The following is a 24,614-nucleotide window of genomic DNA, read 5'->3' on the forward strand; positions in this document are numbered from 1 at the left end:
ACATGCAAAAGGAAACATTAGAATGGATGCCTCAGAAGTTTAAAAACAAAAGGCCAGTAAGGGTCTATTGCAAACAATCAGCTCCCCCACCCCCAAAAATGGATAGCAAAGAAGTTTCTAAAAAAGTACAATTTATCAAAACTAAATCAAGAAGAAACAGTAAGCCTTACTAAATCAATAGTAAGTACGGATGTTGAATCATTCTCATAGCTAGTATCATAGCCAATGCGGGAAAGAGCTGGGTTTCCCTCCAAGATCCAGAAAAGGAGTGTTTGCTCCTGTCACTCACAGGCAACAGAGAACCCAAAGTCCTCAAGGAGTGATTACACATCAAAAGAACAGCAAGGTAACCAAACAGGAGAGGAAGAAAGAAAACTTTCTGTTTACACATTATAATGTATCTAGAAAATTCTAAAGACTCAACCAAAAAAAATGCTAAATGTAGTGATGGGAGAGATATTGTCAAAGAAAAAAACTGTAGTTACGCTGGAGGAATAAACTCAGGACATGTGTTTTATAATGTGATAACTATAATTAATAATGACGTACACTTGAAACTGTTTTGAGAGTAGATTTTAAATGCTTTCACCACACAAAAAATGGTAATTATATGAACACAGATTTGTTAATTTGCATGATTAAGATACCCCGTTGTGTAAAAATATTTCAAAACATCATATCATTTATCAAAAATGTGTTAATCTTATTTGTCAGTTATAAATTCATAAATAAATAGACATTCCTACAAGGCTAAAATAGTAAAGAAATTGACACTGGCATAAATACTAACTATATATCAATGAAATAGAATAAACTCCAAAACAAATACTTATATTTATGATCAATTAAATGTTGACATAAGCATTCAAGATACTCTCTAGGTCCACATTCTGTTGCTGTAATAGCATATTTGAGTCTGGGTTTTTTATAATAGAAATTTGTTTAGGAAATAGTGTTGGAGGCTGAGAAGGTCGAGATTGGACTGGCAGTCCCTAAGAAGGGCTGTTCCTTGAGGACTTTGAGTTGCTGTGCAACACACACTTGATACCCATTTCTGTTTCTGCTCCACAGACATTAGTTAAAGCACCTTATCTGCCCCCACTCAGACACTATGCAGCCTGGCCATAGGCTGCCTTGTAACACTCAACTGGAGCCAGGCAGCCCACCCCCGGGATTCTGTGAGCCTTCCTTTGATGTCTTTGATTGCCAGCCCAAAGTTTGCATGGTGTTCTTGACCTTCCTGGGCAGCACTCCAAGTCTGCCTTCTGGCTCCAGATCTATCAGGCTGGGAAATCAACATTTGTAGAAAACTACAGAGGCCCTGAAATCTCTACCTTTAGTGTGCCATAAAGTATTCAATTGCTTGTTCTCACAGTCTTATTTGCTTTGCTATGTAAATTGTGCTTTCAAAGCATTTTCTTGTGATCAAGAAGCCAAAAGCAGCAGAGACATGAGACAGATCAGTAAATTTAGGATTCATCTTCAGAGGTGCTGAGTATCGCATGCCAGCGTAGTCTGAGCGAATGGTGCATCCTCCAAAAGCCCCAAGACTCCTCTTGGAGTTTCTAGGGTCCTGGAAGAGCCTCATGCCCAGGTGTAGCTGCCCTGGGATTGAGAGTAGAAAGGACCTGAATCCAGTCCAAGTGCCAGAACTTCCATTCCCCTTTTTGGCCCCCTCAGGCTCCAATCTGTGAAGTGTGCCCCTTCTGAAGCAACCACTCAAGTCCCAGCAAGCCGCCACTCATTCCCTGGCTCAGGTTCAACCCAAGATACCATTTTCAGCATTTCAATAGCCAAAGGAGACTGGCTTCAGTACTGTAACTGCAGATTCCTTTCATGGAAACCCTGAAGTCAAAGGGGCAACCAGAGGAAGGCAAGGCAGGAAAAGAGTTTCCTTCAAGGGGCTTAACCAGAACATAAGCCTCCAGGAAGCCATGAGATCAAACAGCATGGAGAACGCAGTTTCTGAAGTTGGTAGACTTACCAATGCATTCTCAAATATTCCCTGGGTCTCCCAGGCTGTTGTAATTTTTCATTATGTTTATTATCTTGGCATCTGAAAGGTAATTTGTACCACCTCATAAGAAGCATGTCCATGTTCCACTGCCTCGTTTCTTTTATTAGCTAAGGGCACTATAGGTTCCCTGGAACACTCTCCTCTTTTTTGGATCCCCCTCATATCATGTGTTAGTGTGATGTATAACTAAGCCTGTGTTCCTTGATACTTTAAGCATAAAGATTGATTCATCTCATTCAGTTTCTTAGAGAAATAATCACACCAAAGCTGTCTTGCTAAGGTGTGTGGTTTCAAATCTAATTTCATGGCTTCATTATGCTGACATTCTCCAAAATCATAACACATAGGTTTGCTGTTGTACCTAGTACCTCTCTGCCAATCACCAGGGAAATAAAGTGAGCATGTTGACTCAATGAAAGCTGAATTCACATTTACAGTTCCCCCAAGAAACTGTAAAAACAACACTCATTTTTGAAAAGTCTCCTCATTTCCCTGTTTAAGCACTGTGTATGTCCTTTGCCCAAAACCCTATCAGCCTTTCACGCATCTTTAACTGATGACCATGCCGTTTGCCTGCTGTCTCCTGATTTAAAGTCTTGCTACTGAAAGATTCCATAAACTTACTGTAGGCCACCCTAGAGCACTACACGAAGAGAGAAGCTCTTCTCATCCCCAGCCCAAGGTTCCTTGTAACTTACCTATTCAACAATGAGAGTCTTGTTTTTCATTCCTGGAGTTCTGGTCTTATTGGTCCCTGGTTCTGCCAGGTAAAACAGAATCTTTTTATTCCAACATTATAAAAATGTAAATAAAAAAGCATGCAAGGTCTTCCGCGAGTTTGTCAATAAACCAGCCCAGGGCAGGTGTTACTGTAGTGTGAAGGCTGGGCCGAGGCTTGGAGGGTTGGTGCTCCGACTGTGTGGTAGATTCCCTTGGTGACTGAGGAGTCTGATCCAGAAAACGTAAGAGGATGTGCATGGAACACAGGGAATTTGGAGAACTACATGACGGATAGAAAAGGATGGTGGGAAGAAGGGCTGGGGGTGAAGAAGCTATTGCTCCACCACAATCCTTGCTATAAGGAATATACCCATGATACAGCCAATCAGGCGCCTACTTTAGATGCTCTTTAAAGCTAGATAAAACTTTGATGATTTACTTCATGTAATAGCAATTGTTTTATTTGCACTTGGAGTTTTCATTCTATTTTTAATCAAATAATTGCCCAATTTTATAGACATATTTACTGAATAATCAATGTAATATTTCCAAACTAACTTTGGAGTTCACTAACACTGCATAATAAATATTAATCTTTGTCTTATTTCTAACATTAATTTATATTATATTTTATTGACATTTTTTCTGATGTACATATTAATCCCATTTCAATGGCTTATCGATCTAAATTTCTCATTGCTGTTTTAAGTTTTTATGAAGCTATAATTTCCAGTAAAATTCACTCTTTTAAAAGATTGTCCTCTTCTGATTAAATTCTTCAATGATTCATAGATCATCCTGTAGAATCATTTTCTTCAAGAAGGTTCTTGATTTTCTTTTTCATTTCTTCAGCAACACATTAGTCATTCAGTAGCATGTTATTTAACTACATGGTGTTGTTAATTTCTTTCTTTTCTTCCTGTTGTTGTTCTTGTTTTATGGCTTTTCATTTAAGGGGATGTACACTAACTATGTAATGGAGACTATCAAATTCAGATGTGAGAATACAATGCAATATGCATCTCTGCTTCCAGATCAAAGATGGACTCCCTATGAAACTGTTAAATATATTATGGCAATAGGATGCTGGACTCTCTGCCAATATCCTTGCCTGCAATGAAGGACATATGACTCTTTATGAAGAACTATATTATAGTAATAATATAGGTGAACTCATTGTGCGGGGAGGGGTTAAGGGGAATCCTAGGGAACTGTATCATAAGATGATAATAATAAAAAGAAGTAAAAATAAATAAATAAATAAAAGATTGTCCTCAGTAGATCTCAGGATAGCCTTTAAATTGTGCAACCAGGTCCACATCTTAGCCCTTGTATATAAAACAGCAATAAATATGAAGTGTAGCCACTCTTTTGCATGCTGATTTCATCAGGGCCCAAAGCTTTGGGACCCTGCACCCGCGTGGGAGACCCGGAAGAGGCTCCTGGCTTCGGATCGGCATAGCATCGGCCATTGCGCTCACTTGGGGAGTGAATCATCGGATGGAAGATCTTCCTCTCTGTCTCTCCTCTCTGTATATCCGCCTTTCCAATGAAAAAATAATAAAAATAAATCTTTAGAAAAAAAACACAATGGAAGATTGTGATCTAGAGATTGAGATCTAGAGATAGGCTTACTGAATCATACCATGGGTCTGTTTTCACTTTGCTGAGTCAGCCCGTGTTGCTTTCCAGGAAAGCTGTACTAGTTCACATTCCCACCAACAGTGTTCAAGAGTTTCCTCTTTTCCATATCCCCATCAGCACTTGCTATTTTTTTGTCTTATTGTTAATATCTCTTCTGAGTTGCATGCTATCTATTAATGCAATATTATTCTATTTAAGTAATCTAGGACTGGTAAATTGGTGGTAAGGATTGAAAACAAAGAAAAGATATAGATATATTTCAGAAGTAAGGTTGATAACATTTATCAGCCAGATGAGAAGGCATGAAAACTAGTCCTGAGATTTCAATGATGATGACCTAGAGATAGATGACAGTATAGCTCACTAACTTAGAGAACCAGGAGAGCAGTGGGGTTGAGAATGGGAGGGAGGTGGGAGTCAATGAAGAGGTGTATGTAAGAAATGTGACTCTCAGTCCACCAGGCACATTTACAAAAGCCTAACTTTATTTGTGTATAACTTAACTTCCATTGTGAATTTCATTCTGCTTGGTCACAAAAACTGAAACTTAAATCAGTTCAGAGTTAGTCAACTTTTCTACAAGTTACTTTTAAGTTCAAGGGGAGACAAACAATGGAGTAGTGTCTGGGTGAACATTGATTATGTTCACATAATTAACATGTTTGACACATCCTGATTTTTCTGTACTTAACCCGGGTGCAACGGTTGGGCTGCCTCTGTCTTAGTCTCAATCAAATTCTTGAAGCTTTTTGGTGTGTTGCATGATTCTCTAACTTATGTGCCACCCTTGCTCATCAGATGGGAATACCTGTGGTTTCACTACCTTCATGCTATTCTGAGACATTCAGTGATTTGCTAGCACTCCTCCCAAGATAGAAGAACCTGTATGAGAGAAGGGAAACTGACAGTCTGAAATTGTCGCAGCTCTGTTGAGTGAAGAAAATGGTGGAACTGATGCCTTGCTGTAGTGCTCCCCTACTCCTCCCCTTCTTGAACTTTTCCTCCCCATCAAAGGAGACAACAATGGTCCATGACTGCTAAGCTGGCCACCTCCCTTCACCCCCGACTCTCCATGAACACAGGACACCTTAGTGAATTACATCACATTAATAGAACAGGTTGAAAATGATGGGGTTGTTGCTGTTAAGATCAGATTACAAAAAGGGTTCTGGCTTCCAGCTCATTCATCCATTCTTGGTCTTTGGGAAAGAGTTTCTAAAATATGTTCTAACCAATGAGAAGTGAACAAAGAGGGTCTCCAGACAAGAGTGAGAAACTGAGGCTGCCAGTCCAACAGGGAGTAGAACTTTGCCAGTGAACATGTAAGAGAGCATGTGCCAGGATCCCAGCTGCTGTACTTCCCATCCAGCTCCCTGCTTCTGGCCTAGGAAAGCAGTCAAGGACTCTGCACCCATATGGGAGACCGAGAAAAAGGTCCTGGCTCCTGCCTTTGAATCAACTCAGCTTTAACCATTGTGGCCACTTAGAGTGTGTGAACTAGTAGAAGGAACATCTTTCTCTCTCTCTCTCCTTCTGTATTTATTTTCCATGAAAAATAAATACATTTTTAAGAAAAAAGAAATGAAAAGCCCCTAGCCCTCAGGCCGCTGCTGTAGGACTCTGGTGAGCCCGGCTCTGGGATAACACCTTGATGAACAAGGAAAGCTGTCAAACAGGAAAGGGCTGTCAGTGTGGTGCTCCAATGCGTTGATGAGCTTCAGCAGTCCAGCTGCCCCAGGGGTGTTCAGCGCCTCAGCCGCCTGGAGCAAGGCATGCCTCCCTCGCCTCCCTGAGAGTTTCCTGCAGCAGATTGCTCAGCCACCCTCTTCTCTCTGTCAATTGTCCTTGTGCAGCACCAGGCTCTGTGTGCAGTCTCTCAAAGGGCAATTCCCAGCCATGAAGTCTCTCCTCATCGTGGTGGTTCTTCTGTCCTCTTGGGATGCCGCCCTAGCAGGTAAGATGTGAATCTTTCAGCTAAGGGAGGCAGGTGCTCCGACTAGAGCTGCCATTCTAACCAGAGACACCCTTGTAACCAAGCAGCCTTGTAAACATCCTGCTACTACGGACCCTTTCATCCCCCAAGCAGCAAAAGCATCGACCGGCTTTGCTGTCAGCAAGACCTGATCTTCAATCCTGACTCTGACATGTTAGCACTAGGACTTTGAACAAAGGACCGAGCTCCTCTGAGCCTTAGATCCTTCATTAAAAAAAAAAAAAAAAAGTAAACCATAAGACCTTTCACCTCGGAGTCTCACAGGGATGAAATGGGATTGTGTCTAGACTACGTCTATGCCTAGTGAGAAAAATATCCCACTCACCCCATCACATCCCATTGTATAGAATCATTAGTAATGCTCCCTCCTGTTTTGCTACTGCTGCTTTGTCTAGGTACGAGAGTCTGCACAGGTACTGATAGCACAGTGTATTAAGTTTTTTAAGACACTGAAAGCTCATTTAGGATTTATAGATCCCTCAGGTGCATGAAAAAGTTTCAAGAGACCCGCACTGCACTGTCTGTGAGAGCAAGAATGTCTACTCAGACAAGGTGGCCTCGAGGGAGGATGCAAGGGAGGCACAACTCAACAGACACATCAGCTTTATCCTTCCTTGACTGTGGAGGTCTCACCTGGAGTTACTGAGCCGCTCTGCGCCCTCTCCTCACAACTGCCCACCTAACTTTTCAGGCTCCCTGATGTGTTCTCTAGCAGATGAAGCAAATTTTCAAATCATAAAGGAGCACATTGGATTTGAGAGTTCATAGGCTCCAGGCCTAGAGTTAGAGGCATCAGTAATGGCTTCTGATAACTGATTCATATCCTCGCAGCGGTCAGCAGCTTCATTAGTCTACATATGTCCTATTCCATCCTTGCATCTGTGCGACTATCTTCCTTCATTACACGAATGTTACACATTATCAACCCAGTAGAGCTACAGCTTCTCATGGATTTCCATCTTGACAACTAGTTAACACTGATCATCTTTCTCTTATAGGGCAATTGTCCTCAAGGGCATGTTGATTTAGATAGGGTATGTATTGGTTCAAATTTTCTGTGAAGAGCCAAATAACTGCATTCTTTTTCTTCTGAATACCTTCTTCCATATTAATATAGGAAAATATTTATGATTGTTTATTCTAAGGGAGAGCATGTGCACAAAATTTAGAAATGACTCCATCTAGCTTCAAACCCACAAAACCATTCCATAGCACACACTGCACTGCACTTGTCATGTTTTCCCCTTTGATATTTTGTGTTTTTTCTCTGTCTAGATTGAAATTTTAGTGAAACTAATTTCAGCATATTGCTCAAATGTACCTCAGCAGTACCCAGTTTACTAGCTCTACAGACACCTGCTTGAGAGTTGAGTAGCTAAACATTTGAATAATTAAATACCAAGGGAATGACTGTACACACAGCTAACCTGATCGTTTAGATTATATTAACTGAGCAATTCAGGAGAACTTCCAATTACCAGTTATCTTATTGAAATCAGGCTGCCGCAACAACAACAATAAAAAATTGCAAACTGAGTGGCTTAGACAAAATTTACTTCCTCTAGAAACGAAGAACTCCAAGATCAAGATCAATTGACTGAGTTTCTGGTGAGGGCTTTTTTCCTGGTTTATAGATAGTCATCTTCTTGCTCTGTCTTCAACTAATAAGGCCATTAATCTTACTAGATTAGGCTACCGATCTGCTTGGATTAGAGTATCACCATTATTACTTCATTGAAACTAGATTACCTCCAGAAAAAGTATGTCTCTGAAAAAAAAAAATCACTTAAGAAGTTAGGATTTCAAAATGTGAATTTGTAGGGGGAATCCCAGTGCCTATAAAACTGTTTCACATAATACAATGCTATTAACAATAAAAAAAAAATGTGAATTTGGGGGCAATGCAATTTTTTTTCTTGTCACAAAATCAATTCTTTTGACCAACCAATCTTGGAATTTAGCTGAATAAATATTGAGGGGATAGTCATGAAGTGACCACCAAAGACCTGAAGTGAATTGTCTTTTCATTCATTTTCCTTCCAGGTTTCAATCTAATATCACCAGAATGGCGCAAGAAATGTTCCGAGAATGGTGTCTGCAGATTTGAGTGCTATGGAAGTGAAATGCTGGTCGACTATTGTATGTCACGTCTAGAATGCTGTGTCAGAGGAAACCCCGTACCCTGACATGAGAAGCCAGTCACTGCCTGCTGCCTTGAAAGCCTCTGACCCTCCCATCTTTCAGAAAGCCAGATACCACAGTCAAACTACAATATCGTGACGCACCGCAGTGAAGAATACTTAGTATTTTTTCATGAGCCGTTAAAATCTCATGATCTCAGATTTGAAGAGTAAAATGAAACCTTCTCATAAAGAGTGAGGCTTCTCATGAAAACCACTTGTAATCTGTATTCTGATTTCAGAGTAATCTCCACTATTTAGTTACTTTCTCCATAACTATAGAAAGTATGCCATGGGAGGCTGCGATAGAGTCAGCTTGCTATACCTTGCTCTTAACCCTACTGTCTGTAGAGGAACGGATTTGCATCTTAACTGACCTTGAAGTTCTTGAAATGGGAGAGAGCCCATCTTGGGATGGGTTTTCACAAGGTACTCTCGCCCATCTCCCATCTCCCCAGCCTCAGCCCCGTAGTGTTCAGCTACAGGCTGTAAGGCAGCTTGGTTCTCAGTGGAAAACCTTCAGCAGCTAAGCACACACGTCCTCTGCTCTGCATCAACCAGCGCCTCTAGCACTCTACCTGGGTGCCAGTCCAAAGGCCTAGGACCTAATATCATTCTGATCTTGCTATTTCTACATGTAAGTGAGAAACTCTCTAAATCCATTTGGACTCAGGTGTTTTCTGGGCCAGCCAGTCTCCTGAAGGTACAAACAGAAAGCCTAGCTCTTGTGCTGGTGGTGCTGTGGCTATAGCACTGCTGTTGCCTTCCTGCATGGCTGCTTGTTGAACATGGCCAGTTCATATGCAGAGGCATGCATACATTAGTTCTGCAGGGCTGCCCAGAGCCAAGAGCAGGGTGGCCCAAGAGACTGAATTCCAACTGTGTCGTAGTTTTCTACAGCATCAGGGCTGCATTCGGCTTGAACTCCGGTGAGTCTAAGAATACAGGGCTCTTGCTACGGAAAATTATTGATCTGGTACAAACTTGAGAACCAGTAGCTAAACTGCTAGGCTGAAACTCTGCACCCAGCCCTCCATGATGTTCTATCTTCAAGCAAATCAAGTGTAGATATCTATGGAAAGACATATACTAAAAATGTATTAGAGTGTGTCCTCCTCTCATAGGTCCAAACTTTCCAATGGAGTCTGTAAAAGAGGTAAGTTAAAGTGGACTGGGATAACAGGTGGCATAGATAAGCTATCATGGTTTCTGAGAATGTAAAGAATTCTTCAAGACAGGGTTCAGGAAAACTCAGCCTCTGAAGGAGGCAGGGGAATTTTTATCTGAAGAGTGATGAACATTACAGAATTGTGACCTCACAGCATCCCAGAGAGCCTGTCCATTTTGCTTTACCTGTCCAGTTAGCAGAATACCTAGACTCAGCATTGTAAGGTACAGGGTTAAGCCATGGCTTGTGACCACAGCATCCTATAGAATGCTGATTGAAGTCCTGGCTGCTCCAATTCCAATTTAGCTCCTTAAGAATGTGCCTCAGAAAGCAGTAGAAGATGGCCCAAGTGCTTTGGCCTCTGCCATCCACAAGGGAAGCCTGGATAGAGCTCCTGACTGTGGGTTTGGCTTGGCCCAGCCCCAACTCTTACAGTCATTTGGGAAGTGAACCAGCAGATAGAAGATCTCTTTCTGGGTCTCTCCATCCATATGTCATCCTACATTTCAAATAAATGAACAAGTATTTTTTTAAAATATCTAAAATTAAGTGCTTTTTAGTAGGAAAAGAAATAGGGGGGCCAGCATTGTGACACCTGCAGTGCCAGCATCCCTTATGGCAGTGCCAGTTTGACTCCTGGCTGTTCTGCTTCCAATCCAGCTTCTTGCTAAAGTGCATGGGAAACAACAGATGATGGCCCATGTACAAGAACCCTTCCCCCCAGGTGGCAGAAGAATAGAGTTCCAGGCTCCTGTTGAGGCCATCTGGGGAGAGAACCAATGGATGGAAGATTGTGTGTGTGTGTGTGTGTGTGTGTGTGTGTGTGTGTCCTCTATCTCTTTCTCTATCTCTCTGTCACTTTGCCTTTCAAATAAAAGAGTCTTTTTTAAAAAAAAATTTATTTAGGTTATGGTTTTAGAATCTGAAAGTCCAAGGTGAGGCAATCCTTGGCTCTGGTTTCTGTTGAGAGCCCAGTGAAGATGGTATCATGGGGGAGCACACGTGGGAGTGAGAGAGTGCATCACTAGATAGGCAGCTGGAGAAGAACTCAGCGCCAAGCTCACTGTCACAGCAAATCATTCCCAAGAAGTAGTTCAAGGTGTCACCTTAATCTGTTTTGAAGATAGCTCTTCTAATGACCTCCTAATGGACTCTCACTTCAGAAAAGTCCCATCCCCAGCCTGAGGGGCAAACCTCCAACAAATGGCCTTTTGAGTACCAAGCTACAGCCACAATATAGCCCCTGCTCATTTCCCATTTTATTCTCCTGATTGGGTGCAAGTTTCTACATGCATACACACAGAGAAACCTGAAGGTAACCCTGCCTATGGACAGTCTGAAGATTTAGGGGAGATATTGCTAAAAGAGACTGATTATCAAGCTGAGTCCAAAAGCTGAAAGGCAACTTCCTTCACTGAAATAATCAGATTCTCCCTCGAAAATAAATCAGGAGATCAGTCCTGCACTGCCTTCACCTTCCTAGCCCACAAACCCAAACCTCAGCCTTCACCAAGCCAGCCAGAAAACAGCCTCTGTTACAATGCTTGCTAAACACTCCTTTATTCTTTTGAAAGAAAGAATGCATGTTACAAGAGCATATGGAAGCTCTGCTAGGCTTCTTTAAATAAGGAAGCTGATAAATCATAAATTGAATACCTTTGGTTTACCTCTGCACGTTAACATACCCAAAGGCTCTGCCATGTTGCCATGTTGGTGGGTGGAGTCAAGGTAAGTCTGTCTGGGCAAAGGCACAGGTAAGTGTCTGAATCTCCCAGTCAAGTAGCTGTGACTGGGGGAATCGATGCTGGGCCAGGATTCCTGCTGCAGATCCTAGCTCCCCGTCCACCACAGCCAGGCTGTGCACAAATCCAGAGCTTGTCCAAGCATAAGGTTCGAGAATTTCCTCTATCCACAGTGATTGTGCTGTGGGAGGATCTCAGATGGCTCTGAGCATGCTCAGGACCATGGCTCTGCCCACCGCCACCAGGTAAGCCTGGGCAGAGGCATGGGTGAACACAGCTTCACGTACTGGCCACCCAGCAACAAACTCTGGGGTCTTGGGAGTGTGGAATTACTGCCTAGGGACATCCATGGATAAGGTCACTGGACATGTAGGTGAGGAATCAATCCTGAGGAAACCCAATGACAGGGCCACTGCTTTGCAGGTAAGTGAGGGGACTGAGACATGGTGGTTTGGAGGGGAGAGACCTGAAGATCTTTATCAGTCAGACTGATGCATCAGCCCACATGGGAACCTGGGTTGGGCTTATTAGCATGGACATGGGTGCCTAATATATGCCAAAGCGCATGCAAGCTGTGGCTGGGAACCTGTCTGGCAGGGCTAGATCCCAGTACCTGACTGTTAGAACAGGGGATGGGTCACATTAGGCAGGGCCAGGACACTAACCAACAAGTGAGAGAACCAGGTCTGGGGGTAAATTTTGTGGGGGATATGTGGGCCCAACCCTGTGGAAATACAAGTCCCATTGATTTTTCTCAAGAGTTGGGGTGGTGATGGGTTGAACTAGGTGTGACCATGGAACCTGCCAACACTCACAGGTACAGGGACTGAAAAAAGTCTGGGCAGGTCTAGGCTGCAGTACCCACATTTGCATCCTAAAACAGGATGTGGGCTGGGCTGGGCTGGGCTGCAGCATCCTACAGCTCATACAAGGCCAAGATGGAGGGGCAGGCAATGCTGGGAAAGGGTCTAGCAGCCAGTGGCATGCATGAGATCTGGGTCTGGGAGTAGGCCTAGTACAGGAACTTAGGCAACTCTCCTAGAGGGTGATAGCTCCCACTGGTTAGCATGTGATCCAGGCCTGGGGGTCAGGCAGGCTGGGTAAAGTAGCTCCAACTGCTGGCAAATGTGTGTGTTGGTTTTGGGGGGCAGACCAGGTAGGGCCAAGCAAGTGCTCACTGGCAAGTGCAGAAATCAGGCTGGAGTGCAGGTCATGCCAGGCTAGGATGCCACACCTACAACTTTGCATGAGCCAAGTATGGGAGCAGACTGAGGACTGAGCAGGGCCAGGTTCCCAGCACCCATCAGTGAGAGTTGGGACTTGGAGCAGGCTGGGTCAAGCCAGGCTGCAGCATCCAAAGGCAAAGGCCAAGAGAGGGGAGGGGCTATGCCAACTTGGGTCAGAGAAACCACTGGTATGCATGAGATTTGTGGCTGGGAACAAGTCTGGTTGAAGAATTAAGAGGACACCCTAGCTGGGTTATGGGTCTCACTGGTGAGTGCATGGTCCAGAGTGGGGGCTGTGGTCTGGTCTGGGCATGGCTGTAGTGTCCATTGGCACAAGTGTGGACTGGCTCTGGGATGTGCAAGACTGGGCTAGACTCCAGCACCCACTGATGCTCATAAGAACCAGGATGGGTGTAGGACAGACTGGACTAGCTCTCTAGAATGGAGTGTAGGTCAGGCTGGTTTGGGCCTGGTTGAGCCTCAACACAAGCCAGTTCACAAGAGGGCCAGGACTGGGGACCTGATGGGCTGGGCTAGGCTGTAGACCCCACCCGTGTGAGCTGGAATTGGGAAGTGAGCCAGGCCCAGCCAGGCTACAGCACCCTCTGGCAAATGCCAAGGTGAGACAGGCCAAGCCAGACTGGGCCACAGCACCCAAGCAGCACATATGAGACATAGAGGGAGAGGGAGTGAACCTGGTAGGAGAGACTGCATGACTGTTGCACTGCTAGACTACCACTCCCACTGAGAGTGTGAGAGTTGGGTTGGAGCAGATCATGCCAGGCAGGACTACAACACCTGCTGACCTCATGTGAGCTGGATCATGGGAAAGCCAGGGTGGATTGACTGTTCCTACTGGTGTATGCAAAACCCAGAGTGGGTGTTGGTTGGTTGGACTTCACCACAGCATCAGCTAGCAGATGCTGGCATGGGGGGTGTAAATTCTGTCAAGTTAAATTATGAAATTACCTGGAGAATGCAAGATCCGGGATTGGGAGTGGACCAAGTAGAGAAACAGTAGGCACTTCACTCTTGGGTTGCCACTCTGACTGGTGAGAATGAGAACCAGGACTGGAGCAGGCATGACTAGACAGGGAGTGGCATCTGCCAGCACGTGGGTGAGCTGGATAGTGGAGCTGGTTGGGTTGAACTGGGCTTCAATGCACATTGAAATGTATGAGAGCTAAATGAAATGTGGGACAGACAGGACCAGTCTGTTCTACATGCTGGCAAGCACAGGAACCAGAGCAGGGGGGCAGGTGTGGTAGAGGTTATTGCGGGTCACTCCAACTAGGCTACAACTCCCACTGGTTTGTGTGGGGACCAAGTGGGTAGGATTGGGCTGGACTGCAACACCCATTGGTTTGTGTAAAAGACAGGGCTAGAGACAGGATTGACCCAGCAAGTACATAAGCTGATTTGGGCAACAGACTGTGCCAGACCGTGTATTGGCATACACACATAAGAATCAGGTCTGAGATCACCTCAGATGAAGTTTCTTTGGGAATCCCCCCCAACTGAACCGCTGGACTCAGAACCCCAACCATAGAGAAAACTGTAATTTCCAATGGTCTGACTGTGGAATGTATGTGTCAGAGCTGGGCCTTCTCAGTGGCTTAGATGGAGCAGTGGACAGCATATCCAGGTGCACATGGAGGATATGGCAGTACACTGGAGCCTGCAGACGACCCTTGGTACCATAACAGAGGATGGAGGACAGAACAAATCAATCAACTACCCTAGCGAAAAGTTGGAGTGAGTACCTGGGCAAACGGAGACTCAGGTGGACTATGTCAGCCAGTGGATTCTGGAGAGATTTCATCGTGGTTGGAGTGACAAGATCAGCAGCAATACAAAACTGTTGAATATCAAAATCACTTGAGCAGGACCCTCAGAGCATGCCCCACATCGGAGACTCTGGGGTGGTGTCGGGTGGCTATCCGCTCCCCAGGGTACAGAGGCATTTGGGAGGCTGGGTGTGGCTTCTCCCTTCATCTGCTCCCTTCCCCCAGATAGAGGAAGAAAAAACAGAGAATGTGCTAATAATGGTCACACCCACCTTCTAATAGGCCTTGACCCTTATCGCCTTAATAAACTATGTAAAAATCATCAGAAGGGGCAGATCTACAGAGAGGAGAGACAAAGATCTTTCATCCACTGGTTCACTCCCAGGTGGCTGCAATGGCTGGAGATGAGCTGATCCAAAGCCAGGAGCCAGAAGCTTCTTTCAGGTCTCCCACGTGGATGCAGGATCCCAAGGCTTTGGGCCATTCTCCACTGCTTTCCCAGGCCACAAGCAGAGAGCTGGAGGGGAAGTAGAACAGCTGGGGTACAAACTGGCACCCATATGATATCCCAGCATGTACAAGGTGAGGACTTTAGCCACTAGACCACCACGCTGGGCCCACAATTGTTTTTATACAAAATTCAAAAGCAGGTGTCAGGGCTTTGCCATTAGAAGTCAGACTAGGTATTTCAGAACTGTAAAAACCATTTGAACAGTACCCTTGGAGCGTGTTCCACATCAAGGACCCTGGAATGCCATCATGTGGCCGTCCCCCATCCCTGAATACTAATGTAGTTAGAGTGCTGGGTGTGGCTTCTTCTTATCTATCACCTCTTCCCCCAGATAAAGGAAAAAGAAAGAAAGAAAGAAAGAAAGAAAGAAAGAAAGAAAGAAAGAAAGAAAGAAAGAAAGAAAGAAAGAAAGAAAGAAAGAAAGAAAGAAAGAAAGAAAAGAAAGAGAGAAAGAAATGGAAACAATTTTCTCACCCACTTTTCCCTATTCCCTGGCCTTTCCCATCCTAATCAGTGGTGCACATGCGCATGCAATGCTTCTCAACTTTGAAAATATCATCAAAAAACCAAATTTTTAAAGAATTTTTAAAAAGAAGTCAGGCTAAGTCTGCAGTGGACAGAATGTCCAGAAGCATGCAGGGAACATGGCAGCCAGCTCATTTAGGCCAGCAGGGGACGTCAACTGTCTCATCAAAGAATGAAAAACAGAACAGACTGAACAACTCTCCCGAGCAAGCTTTGTAACATGTTTGGGTCTGTCTCTGGACTTTGCCAACCAGTAGATCTTGGAAAGATTTTCTAAACCCTGAAGCAATAAAGCCAACATCACAGGTCTAGTGAAACCATTCAACTAATACCCTTGGAACACTCTTGCCCATATCGGGGTCTCTAGCATCATCCACTGTCCCCAGTTGTTGACGTGGTTTGACAGCCAGGAGCAATCCTCTCTGCCTCCTCCCCTGCAGACATAGGAGGGAAAAAAAAAAGACCAAAACATGTGTCCCACTGACTTTCCTCCATTCAAGACCCTCTCCATCCAAATGCATCCTTCTCAACTATGTAAACAATATTTAAAAAAAAAAAAAAACTTTAAGAGGTCAGGCTAGAAATTCTCATTGGTGAGGTCATGCTAGAATGTTCTTTTCTTTCTTTTAAATTTTATTTCCACTTTATTTGAAAGGCAAAGGAACTTGAGACATCATACACTACCTACCAAAGTGCATATTAATCAACAGGAAACTGGTATTGGGAGCACAGTGAGGACTCAGAGCGAGCCAAACCTTCCCAAGGGGTGCTGTCACCACCACACCCCATGACCACCACATATGTTATTTTTCTGATCTAAGTGCTGGTTACAACAGCCTATGAATGAAATTTGTGGAATTCATCAACATTTATTTATTTAGACTTTGTAAACTTTTTAGTTGCATGGCATGCTTCAAAAAAGAAGTTTTCAGAAAACTTGGTCAGTCACAAGTTCTCAAAAAGAAAATAACACTGAAGACGGGAACTGCAACTAGGAGAGTATTTCTGTAGGATAGACACAGCCAACACAGCCACAGGGTGGAGTAAAGCCATGATTTTAATGAGGTGGCGCCGCTGAGAGGGATCTGGAGTCCCAGAAAACATCTGCAGGAGGCTTGCTGAACTCACAGCTATCACCCAACAAGGATAGGCAAGTCTTTTTCGGAGACACAGCAAAGATGATAATTGTTACAAAAAATGTGATAGACTTCACTCTCTGCACATGCTAACTTGCAGGTGCCTTTCAATCGCCAGCAGGTTTCGAAGATCTTCTTGAGGTAAGCATTTGGTCCACTTTTAACTGTCGATGGAAAGCAAAGTGCAGACAGTCAGTGCCCTGCTAGCATCGTGAAGGCTACACTTTAGACCTAATCAAAGCCATCTAAAACATCTTGTGGCTGAGTGCTCCTTTTTCAGTTGTTCTTACCTGATTTTGCACTGGCCCCGATCGAGACCAATTAGCTCCTCTTGTCCATGCTTACATGAATCACTAATCAACTAAATCGAAGGACCAGGGTCCCTCAGATTCTTCTTGGGACTATTCGTTATGGAAAACCCATTCAGATGTTGAAGAGATCTCAGAAGTCTGCACAGACCTCATATTGGGAAGCAGGCACAGTCAAGGACTCAAAGCTGTGCATGGTTATTAAAGTGTCTGCATGAGGATAGAAAGACCCCTGAAATAAGGTTTCAAAAGTCCATGGTCCTAGCCCTGGGTTCACCAACAACATTCCTGCTGACTTGTGCCAAGTGTCTTACTATTTGCCCTGGCTTAATCACAAGGCACTTAATAGAATACTATGCAATTAGTAGAAAGTGGTTTTGCATAGTCATTTTCTTAGCTGATACGATTAATACGAGGTGCTTCTGAAAGACAAGAGGTGAGGAAACAATGGTAGGAGGAAGTTTAAGAGGGGTGGGGTGGCCCTGAGTCACCCCATTCTTGGGTGTTGAGCCTTCTCATTGTCTTGTCAGTCACCCAGATAGTGATGGGGCCTGGGTTGCATGAAATGATAGGTGCAATGTGCCTATGCGCTTTGCTAGCAGATTTGCCCACTCGGTGCTTCCTGACTCTGGAGCACCTGTCTGGAAACAAAGGAATCTGGTGGAGAGACAGTGAAAATTTCTGAACATTATGATCATGTCTAAGCAACAACATGACCCTCATCTATGTTCCAGCTTGGACATATCTAATACGTAGCCCTTCAGGGATTCTGTGTCTGTGATGGCTGGAAGCAAGAGCTAAGAGCCTTCTGTAGATTCCATAAAACCCCAAGCAATTTTGAGAACATCAGTGACTTCAGTGGTGTTTTCTCAGGAACACTGACCACTGTTCTCAGAGCGTAAATTCCTCAAACTGATGTTCTGTCAGATCTCATCATTTTAGAAGTTGATTGGATATGTTTTAACAACCAGCACTGCTCACCAAGCCTGCTGAGCATGATACTCGTATTAACTGGAGTTCTACAAGTAAGAACACAGGCTCATACTATGTAACTCTGATTATTATTCTTTAAGAATTCAGTGTCTGAAAGACAAGATAACTAGCAAATTTGAGAGGAAGTCCTCAAGGAACAGCCTCCCTCCCCACCTCCACCTGTCTTCTAAAAAAATTTGGGGGGGGGGTTCCTGCCCTACTTTTACTAACGCCAACGTCCAACCTTCCCCATCAAACTATGTGGACTCCCTAGACCAAAATCCAGAACAAGATTCCTCTCTGAAGACGGCGACCTACTAGCACATGTCTTTGACCTCTCCTCTCCATTCCCTGGCATTGCTTAGTGCAAGCATCACTACTCACATCCCTGCTGGCTTCCTTCCCTTGTCTTAGTTCTGTCTTTTTCTCACTCTTGTAGAATCAAATACCCTTTTGGCTTTCACCATTCCTAATTCCACAGGGAGGAGAACCCATGTTACCTGGTGGAACAGAGGAGAGCAAGACAAGAACCAGGAGGATCAACAGTGAACTCCTCATGGCCAACCAATGAGGCGAATGAGAGGCTGGGTGGGGAGGCAGTATATATGTAGCTTTCGGGAGATGGGGCACTGCGTGGCTAGTGAACCTTTTGGAACAAGAACACCTGCTTGCTCCAGTGAACAACGCAATAAAGGAAAGGCTTCATTTTTGAGCAAGACGTCTCCCCACCAAAGCACCCATCCTGGGTGTCACTTGTGTGCTAAGCATCTGAATTTCACAGGGTGTGAACAAACCTAATGTCAATCTGGGAAAGATGTTGTGTCGATATCATTGTATCTTTATTGTACACTCATCGGCTGTATACAGATGCCTCTGTGCACAGAAAATCATAAGGACTACCTTACATGATTGACCAAGTGGTTTTGTTTTGTTTTAAAAATTTATTTATTTTCATTGGAAGGGCAGATTTATAGAGAAGGAGAGACAGAAAAATTTTTCATCCACTGATTCACTATCCAAATGACTGCAATGGTTGGAGCTGAGCTGATCCAAAGCTAGAAGTCAGGACCCTCTTAAAGGTCTCCCATGTGGGTACATAGTACCGAGGCTTTGGACCAACATCCACTGCTTTCCAAGGTGCATTGGCAGGGAACTGAAGGGAAATAAAGTGGAACAACCAGGACATGAACCAGTGACCATATGGGATCCCAGCGCTTGCAAGGTGAGGATATAGCCATTTAGCCATTGTGCCAGGCTCAGGAATGCTAGTCTTAAGTAAATAAATGACTTTCCTGGGTTCTCAAAGATGGTAAATGGCAGCAAAACAATTTACACACAGATTTTGTTGGTTGCTATATATAGAAGAGGATATCAAAGGCTCATGGAAATAAAATTAAGTGATGTTTCTTTTTCTACCATCCCCTCCAAAAAATCTCTGAAATCCAGGTGTAGGCAGGGTCTTCAAAAGTACTGCCGTACATGGAAGAGTTAAAGTATGGCCTGGTTCAAACTTCTTAGAAAATCAGGGCTGCTGCAATAGTATGGACAGGTCCCTGGAACAGCGGCACCATGAGCCTGGAGACACATGGAGTTTTACAGCTCCCTAGTAAGCACATGCCTTGTACTGGTCTTCTATTGGCACTGTGGGTTGTATAAAGACTTTATAGAAATATCCTTGCTGGGGGATGACACAATGGTGTAGTGGGTTGGGTCTCCACCTGCAGCATGCATCCCCATCCTGGTTGCCTACTTTCAAGCCAGCTTCCCGATAATATGCCTGGGAAAGCAACAGAAGATGGCCCAAGTACTCTGACCCCTGCATCCATGTGGGAGACTCAGAAGAAACTCCAGGCTCTTGGCTTCGGACTGGCCCAGCTCCAATCTTTGAGGCCATTTGGGGAGTGAATCATGAGTAGATCTGTCTCTCCACTCTCTGTAACTCTGCCTTTCAAATAAAAATAGATCTTTAAAAACTATATTTTTGTTTTGAGTGACTAAAGGCTAGAAATGATGGTTTTCAAAGTGTTTTAAATTTTATAACCCTATCTGACATTATGTCAAGAACCCAGAATCAAAAAAAGTTAGTTGCTGGGATTGGTGCTACGGAGTAGAGGGCTAAGCATCCCACATCAGAGTGCTGGTCCAATTCCTGAATACTCTGCTTTGGACCCAATTTTCTGCTGTGTATCCTGGAAAGACAACAGATGATGATTCAAGGGCTTGGAGTCCTAATCCCCACATGGAAAATCCAGATAGAGGTTCCAGCTTCTGACTTTAGCCTGACCCAGCCCTGGCTGTTGTGGGCATTTAGGGAAGAAGATATGAGATAGATAGATAGATAGATAGATAGATAGATAGATAGATAGATAGAAGGAATCTCCCTTTGGTAAAACTCTTCTCTTTCCAACATTGGGAAATTTGTAGTGTGGTTGAGATTATAGACCTGCAAAAGACTCATAAAAGAATTAACAGAGCAGAAAATCAATAAGTAAAGAAAGAGTAGTGAATGTGAGTAGGGTGGAGCCCCAGGGGAAATGGTCATGGCACATGGATGCACAGAGAAGTCTTCAGAGGATGGCTTTCCAGCCCAGGGCATTGCAGGTGGCCAGGCATGCCCACCCCCGGCTCCCATGGTGCTGAGAGCGTCTCCCTAGGCTGCATCCCAATCGTTCTCACTCTGCCCTTCAGAACTCCAGTTCCTGCTGAACACACCCCTGCAACTTCTCACACTCAGAGGACCGCAATACACTGCACTTGGTGTCTTGGGTGCTGTTTCCTGGAAGCCTTTGGTGATTGCTGGCTGTTCATCTGCCCAGGCTGACCATACCATGGGCCAGTCATGAGGCGTGCAACAATTTCCCAACAACCCCATGCTATTTCCCGAACATCCTTCCTTGCCCTTTCCCCTTTCGCATTGAATGATTTATCATGTGTTACCAACTCTGCCTCCACCATGCATCTCCCAGTCATCTGATTCCTTTCATCTCCACTATTGTCACTCAGTCCAATCCATCCCCACCTGCCACAACCTAAATGGTCTTCTTATCCAGCTCCCAGATACATACCCTTTATCTTCCCCTCAGTAACCAAAGTGACCTTCATAATATTGAAAGTGGGTCATGCATTTGGCTTGTGTAGATACCCTTTAGTGGTTTCCTTTTGGGTTGTTGTAGAAACTGCTTAGCAGGGCCCTGATCTGGTCCCTGGCTTCTTCTCCCTACCCAGCATTTCTCACTCATTCTGTCTCATTGTAATGCACTCTACTGCCTTTCCCGTTCTCACGCATGCCTACCTCAAACCTTCCCTGTACGCAAGCCCTGGCCTGGCCAGCTGCATCACTGTCCCCCTCATCTTCACTTCCAGGTATTCATTTGAAGGGAGTGTCTCAGCCTCTGCTGCAGAATGGATACTCCTAAACCTTCTTCATAAAAAAAAATAGGTTTTCTCTGTAAGTGTAATTCTTAGGACTTTTTTTTTCATCATTTACATTTAAATATGATAATTCCATATTTCTGCATTCTTTAACATTTTCTCCCTCCATTTGATTGTAAGCTTCACAAGAACATGGACTGTGTACATCAACAGACATGTGACACCACATAAGTGAAATCCATTTTGTTTTCTAGAACATTATCGGTTTTCTCAAAGTGCTAAAACAAAGTTTCAGGCAAGCAGATGTATCAAGCAAGAAATGTATTGTCTCACAGTCTGGGAGACAGTGAATCTAAAATTAAGATGTCAGTAGGGTTGGTTCCCTCAAGAGCTATCAGAGAAGAGTCTGTTTCAGGCTTCTCCTCAAGCTTCTAGAAGCCTCAGGCATTCCTTGGCCTGGAGACAAAGTTGTCTTTCTATCTTTCCATCATGTTCTATATATATCTGTGCCTGAGTTCAATGCTTCCCTTACTATATAGTCATAGTGGATTAGGACCTACCCTAATGACTTCATCTTAAGCTGGTCATTTGCAAAAACACTGGTTTTGAATTAGGTCACATTCACAAGAACTAAAACTCAGAGCTTCAACATAGCTTAGGAAGAGAAAATTTAACCCAAAAACAGGTGTTAACCTTCCATGTTCCTAGGTGACCTCAATGACATCAACCACTTTTACCCCTAAATTACTAATTATTCTTTTTATCTCTCAACAACCATCTAACTAGATGAAAAAGACAAATTTGAGACTTTTGAAAGGCACTGGAGAGTGTCACACAACTCAGTAGATGGCTGAGTCTAGAAATTAAGTCAACCGCACTTGAGATCTGGGTCTGAAAATGGAGCTGGTAGAGGAAGTTGGGGAACTCCCCTACTTGGCCACAGCTCCCTCTGGTGAATATGAGAACCAGGGCTGGGGTTGGGTCAAGCCAGCCAAGGCTGCACTAACTCCTTAGCATGTGTGTGGGCTGGCTTGGTGGCATGTGCAGCTGGGCTTGGCCAAGCCTTAACACCCACTGGCACAGACAGGGGCCTGGACAGGGTGTAGGCCATGTTGGGCTAGGTTACTTCACCAAATGAGTCACATGAAAGCCAAAGAATGGGGCAGGCTAGGCAGGACTAGGCCTCAGCACCCACTGACGAGAGTTAGGACTGAAGACAGGCTGGGCCCAATTAGTCTGCAGCATATACTGGCAAGTGCCAAGACTGGGAGAGGATCACGTCAGGCCGGGTCAGAGAAATCACTCACACAGCCAAGATGTGAACTGAAAGCAAACCTGGTAGGGGAACTAAGAGTACTCTTCTGCTAGGCTGCAGGTCCCACCGGTGAGTGCAAGAGCTGGGGTTAGGGGCAGATCTGGTTGAACATGGATACAGTATTCCTCAACATATGAGAGTAAGATGCTATGGTATGCAGAAGTGACTAGAATGTGTGCAAGGAATGGACCCATTTCATCTCAGCAGATGTTCTAGCTTTTCATCTCACAGAGAAAACAGAGATCAGAGGGTTTAAATTCATTGAACTTGACAAACCAATCCCCACCCTACCTACCCAACTATTATATACCTGCCTATCTATGCCCCGTTTCCTTTTTTCTTCTTCTTCTTCTTCTTCTTCAGAGAAATAGGCGGAAATTCTCTTCCTAAGTTGTATCCTTTTACCCAAACTATAGTTACATTCCCACCCATCTTCTCAGGCATACTGCTTTGTCAATAGCACTCCTCTAAATTTGGTGCTGGAGCTGTAGTGTAGCTGGTTCAGCATCTTTTTGTGAAACCTGCATCTCACAGTTGAAGTTCCAGCTGCTCTGCTTCCAATCCAGCTTCCTACCAGTGTTCCTAGGAAAAAAGTAGATGATGCCCTATGTTTTCTATTTGAAATAGGAAAACAGGGGAGAAAATACATTAAAGTGCTTGCACTGTTATTCTCTATATTTAAGCTTAGAGCAGTACATTTATACTTTCAGAATGTCATTAAAGTTAGTTCAGAAGCACTATGCTATGATGCAGAGTGTTAAGCCACAACATGAAGCAACAGCATCCCATATTTGAGCACTGGTTCAGGTCCAACATTTCTAAATAACTCCCTGCTAATGCACGCTGGAAGGGAGTGGAAGAAGGTCAAGGTGCTTGAGCCCCTGCCACCCATGTAGGAGACAAAGATAAAGTCTGGGTCCTGGATTCAGCCTGGCCCAGCCCCGGTTATTGTGACCTGACCATTTGGGGAGTGAAACAATATATGATTCTCTCCTCTTCCTTCTCTTCCTCCTCCTTCCCCTGTCACTCTGCCTTTCAAATAACTAAATAAGTAGGTTTTTTTTTTCAAATCCTGTTGTAAATAACTTCACGTTAGGGAACTTTAGTGATTAAGATACCTGCATTCCACATCCAGGTGCTTGGGTTTGATTTACAGCTGTACTCTCCTGAGCCCAGCCTCCCACCAGTGCAGATGCGAGTGATGGCTCAAGTGAGGGATCCCTACCACCTGCCAGAGAGATCTGGGTTGCATTCCTGGGTCCAGCACAGCACAGCCTCAGCCACTGTCTACTTTTGGGAAGTGAACCAACAGATACAATCAATTCTGCATTTTTCCTTCCTGCAACTATAACTACGGAAAGCCATAAATGCTGAGCACCTAAGACCCTTCCAGGTTAAAGAGACTAAATATCTGATGTGTGAGTGGTGGGATCCTTTAATTTGACATCAAAGTGGGCATTGGCAAGTTTCACATTCTTTATTGGTTGGTTTCTTACCATTACATTGGTTCCCCCTGGGTTTTTCATCCACATGATTGTTAATTGTCACGCAGTTTCATTAAACAATCTGTTGTATATAATTTTTCTGTAGTGGCTAGGAGCTGCTGCACTGAAAATAATGGGGAATGACCTAAACATAATAACTTAAATAAGAGCTTGTCAATCTTATGTTCTATAAAGGAGAGCTAGGAAAAAGAGGAAGTGGAAATCCACCGAGCAGCAGGAAAGCACATACCCTCCCAGCTCTGAATCAGTCAAGAGAAGACCACCTGCCTTCCACAGACTCCACGATCAACAACTTGTTGGACACAGTAAAAAGTTCCCTCCATCTTAAAAAATGATAAAAGAGGTAGTGTAAAGGTGCACTTTACCCATGATGTAAACCTCAAAATTAACTAGAACACAAACCAAAGAGACTAATGTAGGGTATGCAAGACTTCACCCTCAGCCCCATAAGAAACATTTTCTAGCCAAACTTGAACCAATGTAATGATGAGCA

The 24,614-nt window shown here is 44.1% G+C and overlaps 2 protein-coding genes across 2 annotated transcripts; one reads left to right on the plus strand and one right to left on the minus strand.

Moving 5' to 3' along the window:
• The first annotated feature begins 6,277 nt into the window (after positions 1-6,277).
• Positions 6,278-8,560, plus strand: DEFB134 (defensin beta 134). The gene is made up of 2 exons (XM_040966318.1): positions 6,278-6,335; positions 8,418-8,560. Exons 1-2 carry the CDS (start codon positions 6,278-6,280, stop codon positions 8,558-8,560), a joined length of 201 nt encoding a protein of 66 aa, XP_040822252.1.
• A 7,881-nt stretch (positions 8,561-16,441) lies between these two features.
• DEFB135 (defensin beta 135) lies at positions 16,442-18,487 on the minus strand. Its single transcript, XM_040966506.1, has 2 exons — positions 18,430-18,487; positions 16,442-16,813 (listed from the first exon to the last, which is right to left on the minus strand). The coding sequence occupies exons 1-2, from the start codon at positions 18,485-18,487 to the stop codon at positions 16,647-16,649; spliced, it is 225 nt and encodes a 74-aa protein (XP_040822440.1). The 3' UTR covers positions 16,442-16,646.
• Between the last annotated feature and the right edge of the window lie 6,127 nt (positions 18,488-24,614).

Source organism: Ochotona curzoniae, unplaced genomic scaffold (assembly GCF_017591425.1).
Source record: "Ochotona curzoniae isolate NIBS_2020 unplaced genomic scaffold, NIBS_Ocur_1.0 scaffold_4505, whole genome shotgun sequence".
Classification (NCBI taxonomy): Eukaryota; Metazoa; Chordata; class Mammalia; order Lagomorpha; family Ochotonidae; genus Ochotona; species Ochotona curzoniae.